This window comes from Thamnophis sirtalis, unplaced genomic scaffold, assembly GCF_051295495.1.
Source record: "Thamnophis sirtalis isolate CommonGarterSnake01/CBP01778 unplaced genomic scaffold, rThaSir2_p1.2 scaffold_2, whole genome shotgun sequence".
NCBI classification, from domain to species: Eukaryota; Metazoa; Chordata; class Lepidosauria; order Squamata; family Natricidae; genus Thamnophis; species Thamnophis sirtalis.
The window spans coordinates 135,030,234-135,056,209 of NW_028261382.1; the positions used below are offsets into that span (position 1 = coordinate 135,030,234).

The window sequence follows — 25,976 nt, forward strand, 5'->3', positions numbered from 1 at the left end:
ATCATATTCCATGTCCATCCTGCCTTATGAATAACTTTAGAATAAAAATCTATTCAAGTTTTCAAAGGATAAATAGGATTGAACAAGAAAAGCTGATCGTTGCAAAATTGTTACCTTTCCCAAACTAGTTGTTTCCCAAACAATTCCCAAACTTTTTCTTCTAGGTAAGCACAACTTAGCCAAAAAAAAAAAAAATCTCCTTCACTCTTTGTTCATAAGATTTCCAGATACAAATTGGCTATTCTGTTGCAAATAAAAGGATGCAAAGCTGCTGAGGTAGGCGGAAGCACTTTAAACATTCAAGTCGCTGTGTTAGTAATTCCACTATAGGATATAGAATTCTATCACTGTTTTGTCTTTCTATAACACAAAAGTAAACTAGCTCGAAAAACTTTACAATATGTTTAATACACAACGTTTGCATTTGAAGACAGGCATAATATTCCACAGTTTAATCAATCTGTTAATACTAAAGATGCCCACACACTCTTCTGCGTGAATCTACCCACACATACTTGAGAAAGGGCGTTGGTACTTACCTGATACGCCTCTTCTCATAGTGGGGGGGGGAGTATCCAGCATGGGTTGACTTTATCCTCTCGTTGATTGGACTGAGTCATCAGAGCTCTTGGTATAAGCCTCTGGTCCACCAGGCTCCGCCCAGTTTGTAGACGAAGAACTCTATCCGACTCGTTGAACCATCCACTCCAGACCTTGTTAAGGTTTCTACTTTTTATTGAATCCTACTTTGGTCATGTTATTACAACCTACAACCTAGTAAATGTTACCCTACCATGACAGGGGGGGTCTGGATACTCCCCCCCCCACTATGAGAAGAGGCGTATCAGGTAAGTACCAACGCCCTTTCTCCATAGTGAGGGGGAGGAGTATCCAGCATGGGACGTACCAAAGCCAACGTCCCTAGGGTGGGTAATAAGTTGAAGACCCCTGGCCAAATTAAGCCTGGTGAGATGTCTCCCTTGCCCTGTGGACAGCCTGTAGTACCCTGTGCTCAAACAAAGCCTCCACCGAGGCAAAGGTGTCCAGCTTGTAGTTCCTCACGAAGGGTGAGGAAGAAGACCCTGCGGCTGCCCTACATGTCTCCGCCAATGAGGCCTGTGTAGCCCAGGATGCCAAGGTGGCTGCACTTTGTGTGGAATGTGCTGTGATGGAGCTTGGTGCCTGCATGCCCTGGGATTGGTAGGCTGTAGCAATGCAGGTCCTCACCACCTGCCTATTGTGGTGGAAGTCACCTTTTTACCCAGAGACCACAGATGGTAGGAGACCAACCGGGCCTCGGACTTTCTTTTTGGGCAGGTTCTATCTAAGGTGTGCCACTTCTTCTCTAGGGGGTGAGCAGGGTCCAGACAGAAATTGGGCATGCCCAGGTCCTGTAATTTGTGGACACATGAACCCACCTTAGGAATGAAAGAAGGGCCCAGCCGCGGCACCTCTCTGTCCTGGTGAAAGATGCATAGGTCGTCCTCCATGGACAGGCCCTGCAGCTGTGATGTCCGCCTGGCAGATTTGATGGCCACTAGGAGCACCACCTTAAGGGTTAAAAACTATAGAGACATTGTTCGCAATGGTTCAAATGGGCCCCCTTAAAGCATCCAGCCCTTTATGCAAGACCCAGGAGGGGCACCTGTGTATCCTGAGTGGTGTGAGGTTGGATGCCTCCTTCAGAAACTGACTTGCTAAAGGTTGTTGACTGAGTGCCTGGGCTCTACCCCATAGAAGCGCTGAGAAATGGCCGAGACTTGTCTCCTAAACGTGTTAGGGTCTAACCCCTTGTCCAGGCCTGCCTGAAGAAATCTGAGCACTAAGGGCTCTATCCCCCTGATGGAAAGTCTTTCCTCCTTCAGGATGCTCCGCTCAACCACCAAGTGGTCAATTGGAGCCATAGGGGTTCCGGGTGTTCCAGTGACCCCTGCCTGAGGGAGAGCCTATCCTGAGGAATCCTCTGCACTCTGTCCCCCAATAGCGACTGAAGGTCTGCCAACCATGGCCTCCTGGGCCAATTGGGGGCAACCAGTACCAGCTCCGCCCCCTCCCACAGAATTTTTGGATGACCCTGGGAATCCGGGGCAAGGGTGAGTAAGCGTAGAGCAGACCCCGAGGCCAGGGGCCAGGAACCTTCCATCCTTCCAAGGTGGGCAAAATGAGGACCCGGATTGTTGTTGGGGGCGACATGCTGACTCTGCAAACCGCCCAGAGAGGGCTAAAAGCCCTATGAAGCGGTAGATAAGTCTAATTGCTATTGCCCCTTCTGACCCCAGGCTTTGGTACCTGGCGTAAACCTTGGGAGCTGGGTGTTGGGGGGGGGTGTGGCAAATAGCTCGACTTCCGGGTGGCTGAGGTGGTCCATCGCCTCTCTGAAGATCACCGGGTGCAATCTCCACTCCGAGTTGTCCACTTCTGCCCGGCTGAGCCATTGGCTCTGATGTTGTCCCCCCCCCCCGCTATATGCTCCGCCCTTAAGGAGAGAACATTCCATACGGCCCACTGACCCGGCCTTTTGGCCTCCCTCATGAGGGCCTTCGACTTGGTCCCCCCGTCTGTTGAAGTGGGCCTTGGGTGCAATATTGTCTGTGTGGGGGTTCACTGTCCCTGCACTATCTGGTCTTCTAGGTGGGCGCCCCCCACCCTCCGAACAGGTTGGCACCTGTGGCTACCGTCATCCGGTCTGGCGTTCTGAAGAATTCGCCCTTGGTTATCGCCGGGGACGTCCACCCGATCAGTGAGCGTGGGACTATTGCCGGGAGAAGAACCCTGGCCTGGGAGTAGCTCCTGTGCCTTTGCTGGAATGGCAAGGGAACCCTTGTAGGTCTCTGATGTAGAGACGGGCCCAAGGAATAATGCCAAAGGCTGAAACCCTGGTGCCTAACCATCTAGACCATGTGGCTAAAGGCACCCTGTCTCCCTTGATTACCTGGATGACTAGTCGTCTTAGCGAGCACTGTCTTTTGGGTGACAGGAATATCTTACCTGCCACTGAGTCTATCAGAGCCCCTAGGTGAATGAGCCTAGTGGAAGGGTAGAATTGGCTTTTAACCGGATTCCCCGAGAACCCGTGCTCCCTCAGGAATGGCAAGGTGATATCTAGATCCCCTAATGCCCCTTCAAAGGATGACTGTATGAGGAGGTCATCTAGGTGGCCTAGAATCCTAACTGGAATCTGCCTCCAGCTCGCTGCTAAGGCAGCCATTACCTTGGTGAAGTCTTGCGGGGAGGGATACCGGCCGAAGGGCAAGGCCTGGTTATGGGAGTGCTGCCCCAGGTAGCTGAGCGTGAGAAACCTCCTGTAATCCCTAGTGATGGGAATGTGTAAATAGGCCTCTGTGGGGTCTATAAAAGTGCGGAAGTCTCCCTGTCTGATTCCCTCCAAGATGGAGTGGAGGGAATGTATTTTGAACCTCCTGTAACGATTGAAGCGGTCCCGCCACTTCAGATCCAGAATTGCCCTCCATCCCCGATGTCTTGGGGATTCCGAAAGGGATGGTGTAATGCCCTTGGCCCTGCTGTCTAGAGGCACTGGCTGGATGGCTCCATGTCCAGCAGGAGTTGGATAGCTGCATCAGTAATCTCCGTGCCGGGTTATTTGAAACCGGGCAGCTCTGGAAAAACCCCAGGGGTTTAGACAGGAGTTCCAGAGCCGGACTGTGCCTCATGGTGTTCTGAACCTATTTATCTGATGAGGCACGGTCGCAGCAGTCGGTGAAGTATGCCAACCGCCCCCCTAGGGGGGGGTGACTCGGTTCTGGCCTTAGTTTTTGCGGGAGGGGCATCCCCCCCCCGCCACATCCTCCGCTCCCTCGGAAGGGCCGCTTCTGCTGCCTGCCCCTCTGCTGCCTATCTTGGCATCTCTGCCTGCCGGAAGAGCCTCCTCGTAATGCCTGGCACCTGAGTACCCCGCCCCTAAACCCCTGAAGGGATCCTAACCCCAGAAGGAGGACCCGAAGTCTTGTCCCCGGGAACAGGGCCGTCTGGAGTAAGGCACCGTCCTGAACTGTCCCCTCTTAGGGGCTGTGGGGAGATCCTTCCTCTAGTCCTTATTCTCGACCAGATAGGGGTCCAGAGCGGGTCCAAAAGGACATCTCCTGTGAAAGGAGTGGATGCCAGGCGCCACCTGTGGTGAACCTCTGCCTGCCACTGTCTCAGCCACAGCAGCCTGCGAGATGCAACAGTGGAACAATTGCCCTGGAGGCAAGCCTGGTTGCAGACAATGAGGCATCTGCCACAGATTGGATGACCGCCCCCAGCTTATTGATGTCCTGGTGCGCTCTGACCTCGGTAATGGGGATGCGTTGTTGCAGCTCCTGCAGCCAGAGCAGAGGAGACCTGTTGAACAATGAGGCGGTGATGGCGGCCTTCACCGCCCAGGCGGCTGCCTGATGCCTCTTCGGAGGGTGAGGCCCGCCTTCCTGTCTTCCCACGTCAGAGCCTGCTCAGGTTCCCCTGGCAGAATCAGGGGTGTTGCAGAGCCAAAGCCAAGGCGCCCCTGGTGGGTGGGATAGCACCCCCTCCATGTCTTGATCCACATTGAAAAGGCCTTGTCTGTGGATGTGAGCATGGGAATGGCCCCTTGGCACTTGACCGATTCAAGAAAGGCCCTGGGAGTTGGCACTGTGTCGGTCTCAATGGCCTGCTCCTCAAACCTGGTTTCTGCAGAAAACCCCCTGCTGCTGAGGCGGTGCCTCTGCTGCTCTGTTCCCAAGCCTGGCGGCTGCTTAACCCTTAAAAAGGAGTGATTTATATAACAAAGGCTGGAACCACCCGGTGAAGGTCAGCTTGGGGGGGGGGGGGGGCAAGCCTATGTCATTGGATAGGTCATCCTCCCTGACTTCCCCCTCCTCACAATCCAGCTCACTCTCCTCCCATGATAAGGCTGAGGAGCTAAGCTGTCCTTCCCCTGGGTTTCCAGCCCTTCAGGTATCCTAGGAGAGGATGCCACTGAGGCAGCATTTGAGGCTGCTGCAGCAATGTCAGGCATTGCTGGAAGCCCTTCATCATTATGTCTGAAAATTGGGGGGCCCTGTGGTGCTTGCTGTCTGGGGGCCCTTGCCTGTCTGGGGGGGGGGGGTGGCAGAGGCTGATCTCAGGGAGGCAGCATGGGGGAGGGGGATTGCCACCTCTGAGGGAGACCCCAAGGACTAGGGGTGTCAAAGGGGATTCTTGCCTGCAAATGGTTGTCTCCCCTGCAGTCCCACCTGCTGTGGGGCCTCCAGGAGCCTTTCTTTTCTTTCCCTGGCATGGGATGGATTTGAGGCCACTTGCCCTCTTGCAAATCTGTTCCAGTCTTTAATGCCTCCTCCTTTCTTATTTAGATGGCTTGGGAGGCTTGTGACTCCCCCCCCCTGCTTTCAGCTCTGCCCTGGGGGGAGGTTTTTTTTTTTTTTGTCTCTGCCTTTCCTCCCCCCCCCCCGCCTGTTTCCAGCTCTGCGCTGGGGGAGAGGTGCTTCTTTTTGTCTCTGCCTTTCCTCCCCCCCCTTCTCTGGGCCGCCTGAGGGGTGGTCACTAACCTGGTGGGACTGCCGGCTGTTGTTGCCAGTACCTGTGTCCTGCCAGTCTCCTGTTGCCTCTGGGCGCCGCCATCTTGGAACACATGGTCCCTTATGGCTTCAAGATGGCGCCTTTGCCAGGAGATGAAGGCGCCCCTTTTGAATATTCTGGCTGGGCGGCTTGTGCTCCGAAGAGCTGCGCTGCTGCCGTTTTCTTCACTTCCCATGCCGCTGGAGTCCTTGCTTTGCCCGTGAGCCCCCTCCAATGAGGTGGGTCACGTACCAATGGGGCGGGCGCTCCGCGTTTGCAAGGCTCCCTTCCAGGGGGCGGGGGGGCTCCGCGCCGCCCTAGCCTGTCCCTTCTCACGATCCGCGGCTCTTGGGGAAGTCTCCGGCGCTGCTGGCGTCCTTGCAGCCGGGCGTGCCTGCCAGAGGCTTCTGCCCTCTGTCTCCTGCTCACCCGGCAAATTCCTGTCTGAGTGTTGCTTTTCTCACTCAGAAGCCTGGGCGGCGGGCCGCCCGCTGAGGGGCTTTTGGCCGATCCTTACAGTCCCGGGAGTTGCCAGCTCGCCTGGGATGCTGTAGGAGGGAGACACTGGGATTTTCCTTCCTTTTCTTTCTTGAATATCTTCGACCTGTTGGAGATCTAGGATGGTCAACTGTCCATTTGAGTGGACTGAGTCTATAAACTGGGCGGAGCCTGGTGGACCAGAGGCTTATACCAAGAGCTCTGATGACTCAGTCCAATCAACGAGAGGATAAAGTCAACCCATGCTGGATACTCCTCCCCCTCACTATGGAGAATAAAGATTCAAAACATTAAAACTGAATGCAAGGATTATTACAGGCATCGGTGTACAGTCCGCCAGACATAAAAACTACAAACCAGCTCCGTAGCCGTTCCTCGAAGGAAGTACTTGGTCACAAAAACCCAATTTCCCCCTCAGCTTCGCTATATTCATTTTACAGCCCAAATCAATGAGGAAAAATCCCAGCTTGGTCGAGTCGAGTCGGTTCCGAGTCCCAGCCGCCGGTAAATTCTTTCCCATCGTGGGGCCAAAAGGGGCCAAGAAATTGAAGCTCCAACCGCTTTCTCAGTCGCCGGAGAGAAGAAGCCGGCCTAGGCGACGGAGTCTTCAGAGAAATCAAATATGGCGGGAGAAGGCGGGAGGCGAGCGGGAAGGCCTCCAATCCCTTCCTCCGTCCCTTCTCTCCGAAGAGGAATCCCAGGCCCCGCCCTCCCCGCACCTGTTGCGCGCGGCCACCAGCCAGTCCCTGCTCCCCTTTTCTACCTTGCGCGACTGGCAGCGCCGCTATTTGCTCGCTCGCTCCCCCCCCCCCTTGCGGCTGCGCCCTCTTTTCCCGGCCTTGAAGCAACAGCAGCTGTAGCAACCTCGACGCCGCTGCCGCTTCCTCCTCTGTAAACCACTCGGCTCCGGCCTTGACGTCGTTTCCTTCCAACATGGCGAGGACGGGAGGCTGCTGCTTTGGGCGCCGCCGCCGCCGCCGCTGCTGCTGCCGCTCTCGCTTCTGCCGCTGCTTCTAATGGAGGCTGAGGCAAACGGGCAGCGCTGCGTTCTTGGGAGAGCCGATTCGTCCCTCCTCCTCCTCCTCCGCGTCGAGCAGGGGCTGCGGTAGCCGCCTGGGTCAGAGCCGGTTTCGGTTCCTCCGAGGAGGGGAGAGAAGACCCTTTCCCCGGGAAGTCTCTTCGGGTCTCAGCCGGCGCAGCCCTGACAATCACCTCCGCTCATCCTCCCCTTTCCCCTCACTTTCAGCGCGCCCTCATGTATGAGGGGAAGAAGACGAAGAATATGTTCCTGACACGGGCTTTGGAGAAGATCCTGGCCGACAAGGAGGTGAAGAAGGCGCATCATTCCCAGCTGCGCAAAGCTTGCGAGGTGGCTTTAGGTAAATAGGAAGGAGAGACTACGGGGGGGTGGGGAGCGAAGAAAAGTGGGGAGGAGGGAGAACCGGGTACCTGCGGCGGGCAGACTGGGCCTTAGAATCGAATAGGGCGGCTGTCATTATAGGGAGAGGCCGGCCTGAGAAAGAAAAGGCGACGGAGGTGGGGCCGTCTGTGTGTGTGTGTGTGAGAGAGAGAGGGTCGTTTTGTGAGAGGGTTATGTGTGCGGAGTGGGGCGACAGAGATGCGCCGCGGTCAGTTTTCGCCTGGATCCGGAGCCAGGAAGGGAGAGGAGGAGCTGCTGTGGCCCTCTAGATACGTGAGGCCAGGCCTTTGTGATCTAGCAATGCGGCGAGTCACGCTCGAGGTGGATACGGGGATGGGAGGCAGGCGGGGGGGGGGGAACCCCTGTGGGTTGTTCTTGCGTGTTTTGTACTCGTCTTGGGAAAGAACCTTGAGAGCGTGAACAGGAAGAATATTAATTATCAATTAACCATCCGCCTCTTTTCTCCTCCCTCCGTTGCGTCGACGGCGAAATATAATCGGTTGCCTTGACATGGCTTGCTTGCTTTCCTTTCTTTTTAACCTCCTCCCTCGCTCATAAACACACCCTGCATGAATAGGCAAGGGAAGGTGTGTAAAGAGTTGACCTGGAAGAACAAGGCCGTCTGGGAAGGGAGCAGGTGATAGGCAGCAGGGGAGGAGGGAGGAAGAGAAGGAAGCTGAAGACAAGAAGATGATGGAAAAACAAGGGACAGTGCTACCCTGGCAACATTTGATACCTGATTTGAGAGGCTGTTGTGTAAGGAAAATGCATAACATCAGAAAAGGAGGCAATGGTGGAAGAAGGCATTCTATTGTAGCATACAGAGATGGTTTTAAAAAAAATGTATTGTTTGGGAGGATTAGTGTTTCTTGTCTTACCTATTTATTTATGTCACTATGGAAGGAAATACAAAACTAATATTTTTTAAATATGGATTTAAATCTATCTTGCACTTCTAAAGGAAATCATATCTACATATCTCTACTTAAGGCTTCTGGCCCAAATAAGGTATTTATTGAAATGTTTTATAGATATCTGTATAAATGTGGATATTTATCTTTATCATTTCCTTTCATTGTGTTTTGAGACATATAAAATAGCTAATGCGCACTGAGTTTCACTTCTTATAAAAAAATAGTGGAACCCAGTGAGTTGACCAGTTTATATAAGATTATTTAAGCCTAGATTATATTAGACCTAGACCAGAAAATTGATGTTTTTGTTTCTTACGTGTTATTAAATACTTTTATAATTGGAAAAAAATAATTTGTTCTTTACCAAATTACATTACTTTATGCACATTTCTAATCTAAATATAATTGTAAAATATTTTAAATTCATTCCTTTTTATCTTCCATATTGTCAAAGGTATTGAGATTCAGTGTCTTAGCTTTAAATTTCTCAGAATAAATATAACTTTTTTTAAAGTATCCAGATTCTTTTTTAATGGCATCCCATTTCAAAAGTAAAATTTAATAGAAAATGATTAGATATTATAGGGTTAAAGGAGTTAAAGTATTCTTGCTTTAAATACTGGGACAAATACTAAATAATAGGGTGGATCCAGCATACCTCAATAGCATATTAGTTTACATCATACACACACACACACACACACACACACACACACACACACACACACAGTTAACAATGAAAGTATTAAGGTACAGTATTGATGGCATTAACTTGTCAGTTAAAATTGGTTCCTGTGAGAGCCTTTGCATTCCTTTATGGTTAATAGTTGATTTGGAAAGGCAAAAATTATCTACCATTTGGTTGTCAGTTCTGAATCTGGTTGCTGTATCACTTTGATCTTTATTACATATAATAGTACAATTTTTTTCACTATACTTTTAGATTTTCATTACTAACATTTGCAGATTAGCACTGTAAGATTAATAATTTTCTACTAGATCTTACTTAGATTTGCAGCTGAGAGTATTATCAGCATAATGTAGGTAATTGAAAGTTTTTCATCCCGTTTTAACAAAAAACTCATCTAATTCCAATTTATCCTTTCTCAATATATATTCACTACATAGGTTAATAAATAAGAGAAAGTACACAGCCTTTTCCTCATCCCTTTGCTGACCTAAAATATTTAGCCATATTCTCCCCAGACCATGACCTCTTGTCCTATGCATAGGTTTTATGTGAGGACAGAGATATTATGAGGTTCTCATTTTCTTAAAGGCATTCACAGCTTGACACAGCTTGAAAGAAGTGAAGGCCTTCTATGGTCAATTAAACACTTATTAGATTTTTAGGCTTTCTCAAATATCCAGCATACATTAGCAGTAATGTCTTTGATTTTCAGACTTTTATAAAACATGCTGAATATCTGGCATCTCTCTGCAGAGCTCTAATCTTCATTGGATGGTCCTAAGAATTATTTTGCTAGCATTAAAGATATTATGCAGTTGTTCGAACATTCTGTAAAGTATTCTTTCTTTGATTAGTTTGACAGATCTCTTTCAATCTGTTGGATATTCTTGTAAATGGAATATCTTCTAAAGTATCCTGGATATATGTACAAATTTTCAGTACGCTCCTTCCATCTGTAATCTTATTTGAGACAATTATTATCTGCCCATTAATATTTTTGGCATCGTAATTGAAGATTGGGACTTCTTCCTGATTTGGAGTCTTTCCTTGTTTTTCGTGTTGTTTCCATCTTTGGTAGTTTTGCAAATTTAATATTGCTTTTGTCACTTCTACTAGCTCTGTTAAAAATTTGCAAAAGGCGGGGTGGGTGATTTCTCTCCTTTCCCATACCATTCTTTCTCCTCTTTGGAGAGATTGGAGAGAGAGGGATTTCATGAGAATAAGCTTTTTTTGTAGTGTGACTGGTTTACAACCCCAAGCTGTGGTGCAATTGCATTGTTTTTTATGTACATATGACAAGAAGCAGACATAAGCATCCTAAAGAATTGTCTTATTTCCAGATTGTTAAGAAGGAATACCACTATGATTCTTCCTTAAAATTGGATAATAAAGTAAGGAATAATAAATGTAGTAAAGCATTTGTGTATATTTTGCTGTTGGGCAATCCTTATTTGTACTGAGATCAAAAAGGAAAAATTCTTCCTCCAGTTGGTAGGATGAATCATCTTGACTTTCATTAGATTCTTATCATTAGTATAATATCCTAATTTTCAACAACAGATATTTTGTGCTCTTTTGCTTTTGCCTGTTTTTGTTCCAATGCCAGCCTTGTTAGTTAACTAAATAAAAGCAAGTAATGGAAGCAAGATTAATCCAAGAAGTACTTAAAGTTACAGCTAAAAACACTTGTAGTTCTGACCCACCTTCAGCCCCAAAGTTTTACTGAGTGGCTCTGGGCCACTCATTCTCACTCTAGACCAGGGGTCACCAACCTTTCAGACCTCAGGGACCACCAAATTCATAATTTGAAATCCTGCAGACCACTAATATGAATCCAGCATGCCACTCGCTGAAGCACCTGGACTCACAGTGACGGGATGGGGTCCTTCAGGCACTTAGCTTCGCCGCCTGTTTCTGCAACCTTAAACACTCAAAGAGCCATTTGGACCCATTTCCCACAGAAAACAAAACATCTCTCATCTCTCTCTCTTTTTCTCTCTCTCTCTTCTCTCATCTCTCACCTCTCACCTCTCTTTTCTTTCATCTCTCTCTCATCTCATTTTATCTCTCTCTCTCTCTTTTCTCACTCTCATCTCTTTTCTCTCATCTCTCTCGCTCTCTTCTATCTCTATCTCATCTCATGGTCCAGCCAGTGTCTTGGGGCAGAGAGGAAGTCATGTGTCTCCCAGTCGCACAACATCAACAAGGGCTGGAAGAAATGCCCGCGAGATCTAGCAACAGATGAAGTTTCGCTCCCCCTCTGGAATATGGAACAAATCTCCATCCTCCACCCTTCCCTTCTCAGGCCAGGCTAGGAGTGAGTGGGAGGGGAGGGCGAGGACCAGGCCAGCCAGTGGTGGGTTCAGCCGACAGGAAGCCACAGTAGGGGTACGAAAGAGCCACAGATTCCCGACCCCCATTGCTTCGGCCTGCCTGTGCCACACACACCTCCCTTGCCACAACAGCACCATTATCTCATTCCAGCTAGCAAGGGCTGTGCCACTCCTTGCACATTGCACCTCCTGCAAAGTTGCAAGCTTCATGTACTTCCCTCTATGGCAGAGATTTCCAGCCCCACCATGAGTTGCCTGGCCGGTCCCATATTTCAGAGCTCTAGTCACAGGACTGGCCCATTGGTCATCCTGGAGCAGCTCCTCCACCCGGGTGTGCCGTGGATCACCAAAATTTTCTCACGGACCACCACTGGATGGTGACCTCTGCTCTAACTCCCTCAAAGGGTATTATTATAGAGAAAAATAGGAAGAAGTACTATATCTGCCAACTCAAGCTCCTCAATAAAATGCAGGGTATAAATCAAATAAAAAAATACTATGTTAAAATTGTAAAAAAATTACTAGGCTGACTTTCCTAAGTGATATATAAAAATAAAGTGTTATATTTTTGCCTAGGGAGAAAAATCAAAATAATAATGATTACTAGAAATGTAAAAATGAATGCACATAGTAAATTTGTATATACTTTTATTGAATCTACAAATCATTATGACAATCTAATAAAAGGTAACACGCACATTTATAGAATTAGGCTGCATAACTCTTCCTACATGTATGGGTTGAGGTATAAATCTTACAAAACCAGTTAGCTTATACCTTCAGGCTAGCTTCACTTTTTCATGTCAGAGGAACGATATTGACTTTGTTTAGAATGTAGAAAGGGTATAGATTATGTACTCTCCCTCATTCCCATTACTTAAATATTCATTTTAATCTGTATGCTGTTCCAATCTTCATGTTTTACAGTTTCATGAAAACTGGATCAACAGTCAATAAAAAACAAAGCATTCCCATGAGTTGTTTTTAAAAAAAACAAACCTTGAGCTTGAATACAATTGGGCGGAGGAAAACCTACCAGTACTTTAAGTAATTGAAATACAATTTGAAATGCTAAGAAACTTTTTCTGAGTTTCAGTTGGAATCTGTTTTTCTTTAAATTAAATCCTTTATTTCATGTTCTGCATATGGTATAATAGAAACAGAATTTGGTTGATCTCTTCATATAACATATCTATGGAGATTCTCAATCATCCAGGTCATAATTGTCTTGAAGGTGCTTTTTTCAAAAGTAACTGGACTTTTTTTTTCTTTGAAAACATTTCACCTCTCTTCCAAAAACCTTCTTCAGTTTTGAAGAAGTTTTTTGGATGAGAAACAAGACACTGTGAAAGTCCAATTGCCTTTTGGAAAAGAGCTTTTGGGACTATATAACATCTTTTCAGGTATTAGAGTTCTTTCGGTGTTTTCTTCTCAAGGCTGAAACACTCACTTCCTTTAGTCTGTCTTCTCTTCTTTTTTCTAGCTGTATGTATCTAGTCTCCTGACCATTCCCATTATTCTCTGAATTTACTCCAGTGTCTCTGAATTATTTTTAAAGTACGCTACCAGGATTGCATATGGCACTTGGTGATTTGTGATCCATGTACAACTTGGAGAGTTGGAAATTGTTTTGATGATGCAGTCTAAATTTGCATTTCCCTTTTTCTCAGCCAAATTATACTGCTGACTCATACTCCATTTGCGATCAAGTATTATTCCATCATTCTTTTTTACAGGTCCAGTTAATAAAAAAGATCTCACATTATATATCTGCGCACTTTATTTCTGTTACCCAAATCAACAACTTGGTATTTTTCTTTGATAGTTTCAATCTGTTTCCTTAATCTAACTTTACATTTTATTCCTATCTTTTAGATTATTAGCCATCCCACCCAATTTCCTATTATATTTATCTTTAGTAAGCATTTTCTTCTCAATCCTCTTGCAGGTAGTCCTCACTTAATGACCCTAATTGGGACTGGAATTTCTATCACTATTGAAAGTGGTTGTTAGGTGAAAGATGATTGCACCACTTAGTAATGGGAGTTCCAGAAATTCCAGTTTTTGTTGTTAGGCCAAGCCCACACTGTTGTTAGGCCAGGACTTCATGCTTCTCCTGATCTGTGTTTGCCTTCACTTCAACTCCCCAGCACACCTATCTCTCCCTGTTCCCATATCTGCCTTTTTTTGCTTTCTTACACTCTGCCACCTACCCCACTGCCCCCAACTGATCTTTGCTGAAAGTGGCCTTGGAGAACCATCCTACTGGTTTCAATGTATTGGAGTCTGCTGGCTCTTCACAAGGCTCGTACCTGAGAGACTGCCTCCTGCCAATTATCTCCCATAGACTGATCAGATCGCACAGACTAGGCCTCCTCCGGATTCCATCTGCCAGCCAATGCCGGCTGGCGACTCCCCGGAGGAGAGCCTTCTCTGTTGCAGCTCCAGCCCTCTGGAATGAACTCCCCGTGGAGATCCGGACCCTTACTACTCTCCCGGCCTTCCGCAAAGCCACTAAGATCAGGCTGCTCCAGCAGGCTGGGGGGCTGTTGAAATAGCCAGCCCCACTGTAACTATGAATGTTGCGTATTTTAAACTGTTGTTTGTCTGTCTGTCTATTTATCCCCTTCCTCTGTTTATTGTAAGCCGCCCGGAGTCCTTCGGGAGTGGGTGGCATACAAGACCAATAAATAAATAAAATAAATAAATAAATTTACAAGAGGAAGGCTGGCTAAGAGTGAGCAGAGGGCCTGCAGGTAGGTTTTTTTGGTGCTGGGCTTGCCTCTACTCTTGCTAAAGCCCTGCAGGCTGGGTCTCCAGGATCACTTCCAATGTGAGCTACAGAGCCTGCACTTCACCTCTGGAAAGGTATCTTAGCAATAGCAATAGCAATAGCAGTTAGACTTATATACTGCTTCATAGGGCTTTCAGCCCTCTCTAAGCGGTTTACAGAGTCAGCATATCACCCCCACAGTCTGGGTCCTCATTTCACCCACCTTGGAAAAATGGAAGGCTGAGTCAACCTTGAGCCAGTGAGATTAGAACCGCTGAACTGCAGATAACAGCTGAAGTGGCCTGCAGTACTGCACCCTAACCACTGCGCCACCTCGGCTCTCCCTTTCTTTTAGTTCTACTGCCACACTGAATAATGCCTCAGGCACAGTTTCTACTTTCACCTGGAGAGCCACCTCTTTCCCTCCACCTGGTGATCGAGAGTGCTGCACTTCACCATCCTGTCCCAGGGACTCCTTCCAGGCCAGGCCAACAAGTTCCCTATAGCAAATGAAACTCTGCCACCATGTCAGGCTCAGGGCATACAGCCACCAGCTGCATGCTCACCCAGTATCTGGATTCTGGGCCAGCAGCAGAGGAAGAAGACGGCGGTGGCAGTGGTGTGTGTGTGTGTGTGTGTGTGTATTGAAATGCCCTTGCAGTTGAAAGTGCACGTGTGCTTCCAAGTGCCTGAATTTTGATCATTTGACCACAGTGATGCTGTGACAACCATACCTTGAAGGATCAATTGTAATTATTGTTAATTAAGTGCCATTACTTGACAGTTGCTAAACAAGCAGTCATTAAGCAAAGACTAACTATAATGAATAAAATTACTGAACTAACAGGTTCAGAAGAGAACTTTGTGGTATCTCAAATAGAACTTTATTTCAATTTAATGAGAAAATTAACAAGTACAATTTTCAAGTCAACTATATATCACTAATAAGTTATGCCATTCTGTGCACACTTGTTTGCTAAAAGGAATGGGATAGAATATTAGATGCTTTTCTGTAACCAAGATGTTGTTGCATCTTGCTTTAATGGCAATATATTTTATTAATAGAGATAATAGCTTTACTTATTATTCTCAAGTAAAAATGTTTTAATTTTGCGGAATAGGACTTTTGCCTACTATTATTTTTAAATGTTTTCCTTAGTATTTGTGATCATTTGCTCTTGCAGTCCTTTTTTAAAAGGCCATGATAAACATTTTTAGTCCAGTCCTGACTAACTGCTCTTTAGGCTATAAAATTGGCCATGTAAAAAAAGTCTGTAGGAATGATGTTTTTACTATGCCATCTGAGGTTTTATTGGTATAATTTAAGTGCCTAATGAAATTTCTAATTACCAAGTTTGAGGCTTGTTCTGTGATGATCAACAGATGTATCCAGTTACGTGTTGTCTGTTTGCACATATGGTGTCAGGCTCTTTGGCAGCTGCTTAAAACCATAGATTCTTTCCCAAGCCCGATTGTTCCAGAGTTCTCTTGAAAGAGATTTGCTGAGATAAATGGGATGGACTTAACAAGAATTCCAGCAACAGAGCACAGGCGGGTGAAAGAAAGTCACTTTCTTGTGCTCGCGGCAGAGCTCAGGCGGGTTGCCACGAGCACTGGCGGGCTGCCGCGAGCTCAAGCAGGCTGCCGCGAGCACAGGTGGGCAAAAGAAAGTGACTTTCTTTCGCCTGCCTGTGCTCGCAGCAGGCGGGCTGCCACGAGCTCAGGCGGGCGAAAGAAAGTCACTTTGTGACTACCTGCAGATACCATCACGATACCCAATATAATAGATGTTTTCCTTCCACATTGAGGAAATAGTGTTCAAAATATGAATGTCTTTTTCAGATTGTTCTGAATAAGGAACAGTTGTTTAGGAACCAAATGACATATGTCTGGAAATTTGAATTTTGGTAAGTGGACTTCTTTTTTTTTTGGCTTGAAACATCCACCAACTTCCTCTGTCTTATAAGCTGATAAGCAGTGAGATGTTTGAAACCAAAAAGAAAAGATGTCTACTTGCCATAATTCAACTTCCAGACAACTGTATGTGGATGACTGAAAATTTTCATCAACAAATGATATATAGATATACCTGTCTTTTCAACACAATTTTGGCATAGGGCTCTGACCTGTATAAAATACTTCAGATAATACAGAGAATCCTCAACTTATGATTGATTGCTTAGCGACAATGTTACTACATGCAACATAACATGCAATGTTTCTACAAAGTTACGATGGAGTTCCCAAAAGATACTTACAACCTGGTTCTGATATCTGCCCTTTGTGGTTCATATGACAGCATTCTGGCTGCTTGCATTATCTTGCAGTCACTTGATGCAGTGGTCATTTATATTCATGACATTTTGCTGAAAACCAGTTTACTTCTGGTTTTTAACAAAAGTACTTTATAGGGAACAATAGATTCGTTTAAAGACTGTTGCAAAAAAGGTTGTAAAATTGGGTCCAGTCATGTGATGAGCTACTTTATGACTATCACAACTGACAACCATAACAGATATGCTCCATTACAGTCATAAGTCAAGAATTTTGTTGTTACGTCTGCCATAAAACAATAAAAGTATAGAATGTACTTTAAAATGTCATTTTGGAGGGGTAAGGTGCTTGTTCCTATCTTCTACTTACTATCATTCTTTTTTCTGAAGACCTCTTGGAACTCTCTTTATCTAGGTGTGTGATAGCACTCACTTCAACAACAATGAAAAAATCAAACTAAATGTTTGCAGTTTGAGTTAAATAGGTTTTCTCCCATTGGCCATAACTCAGTCCTTCATCTAGTCCTCAACTTATGACCACAATTGAGCCCCAAACTGTCTAATTTTCATCATGTGACCATGGGAATTCTGCAGTGGTCATAAGTGTGAAAAACGGTCATACATAATTTTTTCAGTGATAAGTTTGAACAGTCACTAAATGAACTGCTGAAAGTCAAGCTGTATTTGATTTCTGAAAAAATTAATGAAATTTAATGAAAGTTGCTTTCCAATTAGCATGACATTGTTCTGATTTATGATCTCACGCCTCCATTAGTTTACTACCTTCTCATCTTTTTTTACTCTGTTGCTTAATTGATATGCAAAACATTGCCTGCTTTTGTTTAAATAGTATTTAAATACATACTTTGGATTGATAAACTACTGGTCCAAATTTAAGAAAAAAGCTGATATCACCCCCTCTTTTTCTGAAGCTAAACCTGAAGTGTGGTCAAAACCTGAATGTATTCTAGTCACACAGGAAAAAACGGTGTTTGGACAAAAAAAAATCAGGAGTCCGGTATCACTTTTTCTAGATAACAAAATATTAAAAAGGCATCAATGTTATTAGCTGCAGCTCATCTTGCCAGATGCATAGAGATAATAGGAGCTGCAGCTCATGAAAGTTTAACACCTTTTTATAAATTTGTTAATCAAAAAAGGTGCTATCAGACTCCTCCTGAATTTTTGCCACTATAAACTAACAAATACCTCCTCTTACAAACATGTTGCTTATCATTCTAAAAGCTCTTAAATCTTTTTAAGAAGTGAATTTATGCAAATAAAAATGGCTTCACCAGTCTAACACTCAGCCACCATAGAAATCAGATGAAGTGGCAGAGGAACAGGCTGAATCAACTAATCCAGACCCTGAGCTAGAAAAGGTCTCAATCCAGCAATGTGTCACAAATTGAGAGAAAAACAAACAAAGTCAAGGAAGGAAAGAATAGCGGTTTATCAAATAGTAGTACTAAATTAGTTAGAGCTCTGTGGGTTTGGGACTGTTTGCCACCCCACAAAGCAGAGTACAGGGTGGCCAAAAAGAGGGAATTGAAGGGGAGGCAGTCCCTTACCTTGGAAGAAACGAGCCATGGAGTTGGGAGGGACTGAGCCCAGAATGGCTTAGATTTGGATGAGTTTTTTGAGTAATGACTGGCAGAATTTGGATAATGATGGCAGTGGGAAGTGCCAAAGTTGCTATTGCTAAGCAATGTGGTCACATGACATTGTGCTTTACAACTGCATCGCTTAGTAATGGAAATACAGGTCCCAATTACCATCACAATTCGAGGACTACCTTTAATATATTTGATTTGGATTTAGCCTGGTGCAATCTAAGAATTGTTTTTGTTTTAGGGTTTTATACAAAATAGACTGCTGCATTTTAATCAGTCTGGATTAAAACAAATCTTGAGTTAGCGTGAATAAATAATAAATCAAATAAAAATCTTGAGTTAGCATGAATAAATAATGAATAATTGCTGGCATGAATGTTAAGTGGATGGAAATAATTTTCTATTACTTGGGAACTTGTAGCAAACTGTCTCCAAGTAACATTTAAAAACCATCTCTAATTTTACATTTTTTATACATTTTTTTATTTTGTAAATGATAAGTATATGAAGTCCCCCTTAGATTTTTGAGGGAAAAGGAGGTTATCCTTATTTTTATATATTTTATATATTTATACAAGTTTTGTTTGTATAAGTGACTTGTCATGAAGAATTTAATTTTACCATGTTTTATGTCAGGATGAAGCTAATCGACTAAATAAAAGCCTGGAACTTTTATTTCCTGATCTCATATATTTAATTGTTGCAAGAATCCGCCTCCCATGCTCTTGTTTCTTAAAGGTTATGTTTCTACTCCAGTTCTGACATTAGTCACCACCTGATTCTATTGTAGAGAATTGCAACTTGTCAAATAATAGGGAGCTATTTACATAGATAAAAGGTTTATGTTTGTTTCCTGATCTGGTATTTAATACCTATAAGCATTTGAATTAAATTAAATTAACCAGATTAATTTGTTACAGTTTATTTCCAGGTATTTCTCTGTTAGGCTTTTCTGCAGACATGTTTTGATCATTCATTATTGAAAACTTTGAAGTTTAGACTGACTATAGTTTGTTCTCAGACACATACTTCTCATACTTCATTACTGCAGAAAAGTTCTGGGGAAACTTAATTTAGCTTGATTGGTTCTTTTTTCTTTTCCTTTATGTTACAGAAGGAATACATTCCAGGCATTCCTCAGCTCATTATGCTCAAATGTATGCCTTCTGGCAGTTCCTCAATAAGTAAAAAACCCTGAAATCTGAATTTCAAGTAGTGCTCACTTACTGACTACATTGGGGGCTGACAACTGTCATTAAGTCATTAAACACAAAATCATGTGACCATATTGACATGATAACAGGTCTGACTGTGGTTGTTAACTGCTACATCACATGACCATGATTTGTAATTTCCCGCTGGCTTCCCCATTGACTTTACTTAGCAGAACTGGCTATGAAGGTTGCAAATAATGATCAAATGACTGTGGAATTCTGCAACGATTGTAAATTATAATCACCTGACCACAAGAACGCTGCAGCTGCAACTTCGAAGACAGGTTGGAAGTCTCCCAGGGTCATCATAATTTTATCACTAAACAAGTAGTCAATAAACGAGGTACTGTAGCATAAATATTTATGTTAAAAACTGGCCTTGTCTTAAAAATGCACAAAACGTTTAAATCAAATAATCTCAATATGGATTATGGAGTGGTTTACTGATGTCTCATTATTTGTGTGTGTGTATCTGTGCATGTATACACACGCACCGACAAAGAGAATTTACTTGCAAATTCAGTGTTTTGTTCTCGGTTGAAGAATAGCTGAAATTCTATAGCCCTATAATCTCTTTTTATATTGGCTTTTGTGATCATTTCTTTTCTGATTCTTCATTTCTGTTTTCCAAACATTGCAAGATACTATTAATATTAACACTATGATATTTTAATTTTAAAAATGCCCACAATTTCTCTTCTATAAAAAGTATAACCCCAGTAATTTTTCTCCTGTATAAAACTGTAGAATAATACCAGGCATTAAACAAAATATCAGAATTAATTGCATAAATATATATTTTCAACAAGAAAGTACATGTTGGCAAAATTATTCTGTAGGACTATATTGTATTATGGAAGCCAGATAATACTTTAATATGGGCACATTTAAAATCTGTTTATATATTTAAGGAAATTCTAATTGGTTCATTCTTCATTACTTATCAAACTTGAAACGTTAGCTCTAAAGTATTTGTAATGATGATAAAAGGAAAGAAATTGATGTATGATACTTCAAAAGCTTTTTCATTCTGAGTTTGTATATTTTAAATATGTCATTTAATATATTGTTTTGAATCAATTATAAAAGATGCCAATGTTTCACTATTTTTTATCCATAGAAAACGTCTCATTTTAAAAAGCAGTTGGAAAACCAATAATGTAATAAATTTGAGTTAGGCAGTAAATCTAATGCCAGTAAGATCTGAAAAAAATATGTGTGACAATCCCTAGGGAAAATTTATTTACACATATTAATTTACTGCCTAATTCCCAAATGTATTCTTAATATTAGTAACTATAAGTCTCCTTTGCATCAAACCAGCCCCTGAGATGTTCATACAGTTTTTTGGGAGATAGTTTGGGAATGTATTGGCACTTGCCTTCTTCAATTGTTTTTCTCCAAGTTCCCAAGTCTAATCTATATCTCAGGGATTTCCTGATGAGTAAATACACTATAATAATAAGTATCATCTTACATGCACAATATTTATATAACCCTCTCAAATGACGACAATATAAATAATAAACAAATGTGTTCAATACAATGTAAAATGCAGCAAATTGTTTTGAAATGAGAGCTTTCAGGCTTGGAGTGCTTATCTTCTATTGTGACTTTTATTACTGGACATTCGTAGGTGTTTTAAGCTTTATGAAATATAATTATTAAAAGCCAAAATATACCAAATTTTAGGGAAACTACCAATAAAAGTATGTTTAATGTACATAATCAGTATGGTTAATAATAGGACTAAATAGATACAAAAAGCAGAATTAGTTCCTTCATGAAATAGAAATCTTCAAGATTTGGGAAAAAGACAACCTTTGAATTGGATTCAATCCCAGGGGAAAAGGAGTATTGAAATTGCTCTTTCTTGAAGAATCTTAGTCCTTGTTCCTAGCTTTAAGATGATTAAAGGAGTAAGAGATTGTGACTTTGATATGCATTTTGAAAGTGAAGTATGAGACATGCAATTGCCCCATAGAAGAGAGTCAGCCTAAAAACTACACATTTTTGGTTGACCAGGCAAATTTTTGCACCTTTTGATGATGTTACCCCAAAACTATAAATAGGATCAGGCATAATATACAATGGAACTGTTGCTGATAATTCTAGGGATTTATTATTAGGTAACATTTGTAGGTGACTGCTTTACGTTTTATGCTTTTTGTTGTTTTATTTGTCACTATCCAATGTTCAAATTATATCATTTATGAAGTTTGCAAACTTTAAAACCATTTATCATGTAGTCCTAGAATCTCCCTCACAAATATGTGAAAACGATACAAGGAATAATACTATGGATGCTATTGGATTGACATGCTTTCCCCATATTTTATATTATAGTAGAAATTGCTATTTATATTTATTTATTAATTGGGGGAGGGGTAGGTAAGTTCAGCATCTTAATTTGAAATGTTACATATGAGATGTGGGAAATAGTTTTATTTTATAGTTTTAAGTTCAGCATCTTAATTGGAAATGTTATATATGAGATGTGCAAAATAGTTTTATTTTATAGTTTTAATCATTCTTATTAAAAAGTTTTTATTTGCTTTTTTCCAGAGGAAATAAAAACAGAAACTGGAAAACAAAGGTAATTTTGTTCATATTAAATATGAATACTTACATTTGTGAGATGATTATAAGCACAAATATCTGACTCTATATGGAAATTAAATCTGCCATTCATTCTATTTTTTAGGGAGAAGGATTTATAAACTACCTTTTTAGCACTTTATCATGTCTGAAATGCAGAAACATCATGAGACATTCTGACCTAGTTCATACATAAACATTTATCTATAATATCATTTTTTTTCTTTAGTATGATATGCATGTCAACAAATAATAGGTTAGATTCTAAGGCTTATTTCACAAATCATGGATTAGTCGTGTATATATTAGTGTTCTATAAGTTAATTGAAACTCTTCAGTTTTGTAAAAACAAAGAAATTTAAATTTTCATATCTAATTTCTAATAGCTTTGACTTCAAATTAATTCAAAAAATGATCAAGTATGTCTCTTTGAATATCTTAGTTAAGAAGCAACAAATCTTTGATCTTTTTGCATTTTTGTACAAAAAAAGAAGCATGGTTAAAAACAAAGGAAAGCTGTAACCGTTCCCCATCTATCCATCAGAATATCACCTGAGAAAGCAGATTTTTTAAAAAGAATCTCTCTAATGGAATCCTCTATTGTCCTGATTCATTTCTTTGTAAAGTTACTTAAGACAGAGGAGTCTCCTAAAAACCATTGTTATTTTTACAGTGAACTAAATGTTCCATCCCATTCATTTTTACATGTTTCTTGAACATATGAAACTGTAATCTATTTTTTAAGTCCTTGGGAGAAGGGCGGCATATAAATCTAATAATAAACCTAAAGAGGATTTGTTATTTATTAATTTTGTACTAGGTCATAATTATTAATATAATACATTTAATTCTATTTTAAAAGACATTTGTATACAAGTTAAAGCATTTATTTTGCTTTATCAAGATTCCAAAAACAGAAAGTCTACCTCATTCACATCAAGCAGTAGAACAAATCAGCTATGTAAATTAAGTGTGACTTAAAGTATCAGTTTTAATGATAAATGTTTTACTATTTAAATATACAACTAAAGATAAAGCAAGTATATAATAACAGCCAGAGGTGAGTTGTAAATTCCAGTGCTACTGGTTCACTCGTGTTTGCAGAAGTGTCTGGGCAGGTGGGTGGAGCCTCCTGCCACTGCCAGTTTGCTCGATCCAGGAGCAACCCACCTCTGATAACAGCCCTAGCTATTTTTAAATTCAAATTTAACTCATTTATTTTATTGCAATTTTATTTAGTCCACCTCATGGAGAAGCAAAACCTGGCTCAAGCACTCTTCCACCAGTGAAATCAAAGACTAGCTTTATTGAAGCAGACAAATACTTCTTACCATTTGAATTGGCATGTCAATCCAAGTGTCCCAGAATTGTTAATACATCGTTAGATTGTTTGCAGGTCTGTATGAATCTATATTTCCTGAAATATATGCTATTATTGCCTACTTTTAATGTTATTTTTTTAAGGAACTTTTTTCTTGATTTTATTCAATTATCAACGTAAAAAAAATCTGATTTAAACATTTATAAAAAATTAAATTTGGTCAAAAGGAGATGTTTTTGTTTTTTAAAAAAAAATCTTATGAATTGAGTGGTATAATTGAGATCTGTAAAGGTAATGGTCTAGTTCCGTGATGGCGAATTTATGGCACGTTGCCTTCAGGAAGCCTCTGCAGTGCGAAAAACCGCCCCTATGGGCAAGCCGGAAGTTCAGGAATGGACTTCCGGTTTGTTCGTAGGGCCAGTTTTAGCCCTCCAGAGGCTTCAGGGAAGGCTGAAGGCTCTGGAGGGCTAAAACTGGCCCTACGAGCAAACCAGAAATCCGTTGCTGAAGTTCCGGTTTGCCCGTAGGGCCGGTTTTTCATGCTCTGGAGGCTTCAGGGAAGCTCCTGAAGCCTCCAAAGGGCCTCCAGGAGGGTGGGGGAGGCTGTTTTCACCCTCCCAGGCTCCCATAAAGCCACTGGAGCCTGGGGAGGGTGAAAAAAGCACGCCAAAAATGGGGGATGGTGTTGGTCGTGCACGCATGCACACTGGGGTCATGCACATAGCATGGGTATGGCATGCCCGCGCTCGATCCCCCTGCGCTCCCCCCGTTTTTGGCACACAAGCCAAAAAAGGTTTGCCATTGCTGGTCTAGTTCATAGTGAAGCAATACAGTGAACCACAACACGTTTCCACCCATTATGATAGTGACTGTATGATTTGTTGTGATGTAAAAAAAATCTGATAAATTATTACTGTTAATCATAATTTTGTTTTCTAGCTAGTCATGGAAGCCCATTTCAAGCTAATATCCAAATAATTAATAATAATAATAATAATAATAATAATAATAATAATAATAATATGTCCTAGGCCCCTGGGTGGGGCCCGACTAGTAACCAATGCCAAATCCGGCGAAACAACTGGCCGCTGTGATACAATTGTATAATAATAATAATGTGATAAAAATCAAGAATGGAGAGTTGGCAGAACAAAGCACTGCATGGCCAATTTCTGGAAAAAATAAAAGATAAAGTGGACAGTGAACAAACTTGGTTATGGTTAACAACAGGTACATTAAAGAAAGAAACAGAGTCACTGATCCTGGCTGCGCAAGAACAAGCTATCCGCACAAATGCCATTAAGGCCAAAATCGAAAAATCCTCTGATGATGCCAAATGCAGACTTTGCAAAGAAGCTGATGAAACTGTTGATCACATACTCAGCTGCTGTAAAAAATCACGCAGACTGATTATAAATTGCGGCACAATTCAGTAGCACAAATGATCCATTGGAATTTGTGCAAAAATTATAATATTAAAACAGCAACAAACTGGTGGGAACATCAGCCTGAAAAAGTCACCGAAAATCAGATAGTCAAGATCTTGTGGGATTTTCGCATACAAACAAACAAAATACTGGCGCATAATACACCAGACATCACATTGGTTGAGAAAAATAAGGTCACAATCATAGACATTGCAATACCAGGTGATAGCAGGGTCGCTGAGAAGGAACATGAAAAAATCACAAAATACCAGGACTTAAAAATTGAAATTCAACGACTATGGCACAAACCAGCAGTGGTAATTCCAGTGGTAATTGGCATACTGGGTGCTATTCCAAAAGCACTGGAATTACATTTAAAACAGTTAAAAATTGACAAAATCACCATCAGTCAAATGCAAAAAGCCGCACTGCTTGGATCTGCACGCATATTACGAAAATACGTTACGACGTCCTAGGCCCCTGGGTGGGGCCCGACTAGTAACCAATGCCAAATCCAGCGAAACAACTGGCCACTGTGATACAATTGTATAATAATAATAATGTCTGAAAAAGGCAATAGTATGAACTGGAGAGAAGAAAATACCCCAGGATCTTATTTATTTATTTAAGAAAATTTATATGGCCTCTCAACTCAGTGACTGGGCAGCTTACAAGGATAAAATTCCAATACAAAAACAATATGGAGAAAAAAATATCCCACCCCACCCCTTGGTGACAACAATCAAACGAGCCACTTGATGGGCTCCATATCATTCTGGAGTCTCCACACCCATTGCAAGTACCATGTGTTCAGGGCCTTGTGAAAGTGTATCCAAATAGTATCCAAACTTTTTTTTGCAAGAATAAGGGTAAAGGATATTTATTCCTAAATGGCTCCAATATTTATTTAATAAACCTGAAACTTATTGTGATTTTTAGATGAGGATTTCCCTGGCTGAAGAACATATATTAGCTTTGCTTATTCATTGTTGTTTACTTACTTTATTCTCAGAAACTTATAGCCTATGGGCATTTGACTGGTAACGCTCCAGATAGCACTGCTCCTGGGAAAAAGTTGATTGATAGAATTATTGAAACAATATGTGGCTGCTTTCAAGGTCCACAGACAGATGAAGGTGTTCAACTACAAATTATAAAGGTAAGGTTAAAACTATTGTTAATAATTATATTTTACTGAATTTGAGACGTTCTAAATGGTTATGTTTGATTTTTCAAAAACAGTTTACAGTGAATAGAAACTATGAATCTAATGAATATTTTTATTCATATCTAAAAATATCAGTATTTTTATTGAGTTATAGACTCATAGACTATTCATCTATAAAATCCCTCCATTGTAATTCAATAA

General features: G+C 42.1%; 1 protein-coding gene across 2 annotated transcripts in view; it reads left to right on the plus strand.

The window, feature by feature from the left end:
• Positions 1 to 6,749: 6,749 nt before the first annotated feature.
• The window catches only part of ARFGEF1 (ARF guanine nucleotide exchange factor 1), a 64,027-nt gene continuing 44,800 nt past the window's right edge, over positions 6,750 to 25,976 (plus strand). The window contains exons 1-4 of one of the 2 annotated variants that reach the window (XM_087706969.1): positions 6,750 to 7,409; positions 21,827 to 21,857; positions 23,099 to 23,255; positions 25,620 to 25,766. In XM_087706969.1, coding sequence (XP_087563095.1) covers positions 7,286 to 7,409; positions 21,827 to 21,857; positions 23,099 to 23,255; positions 25,620 to 25,766 — 459 coding nt within the window. In that variant the 5' untranslated portion in view covers positions 6,750 to 7,285. The remainder of the gene's footprint in view (positions 7,410 to 21,826; positions 21,858 to 23,098; positions 23,256 to 25,619; positions 25,767 to 25,976) is intronic. The other variant, XM_087706970.1, reaches the window with a different exon arrangement.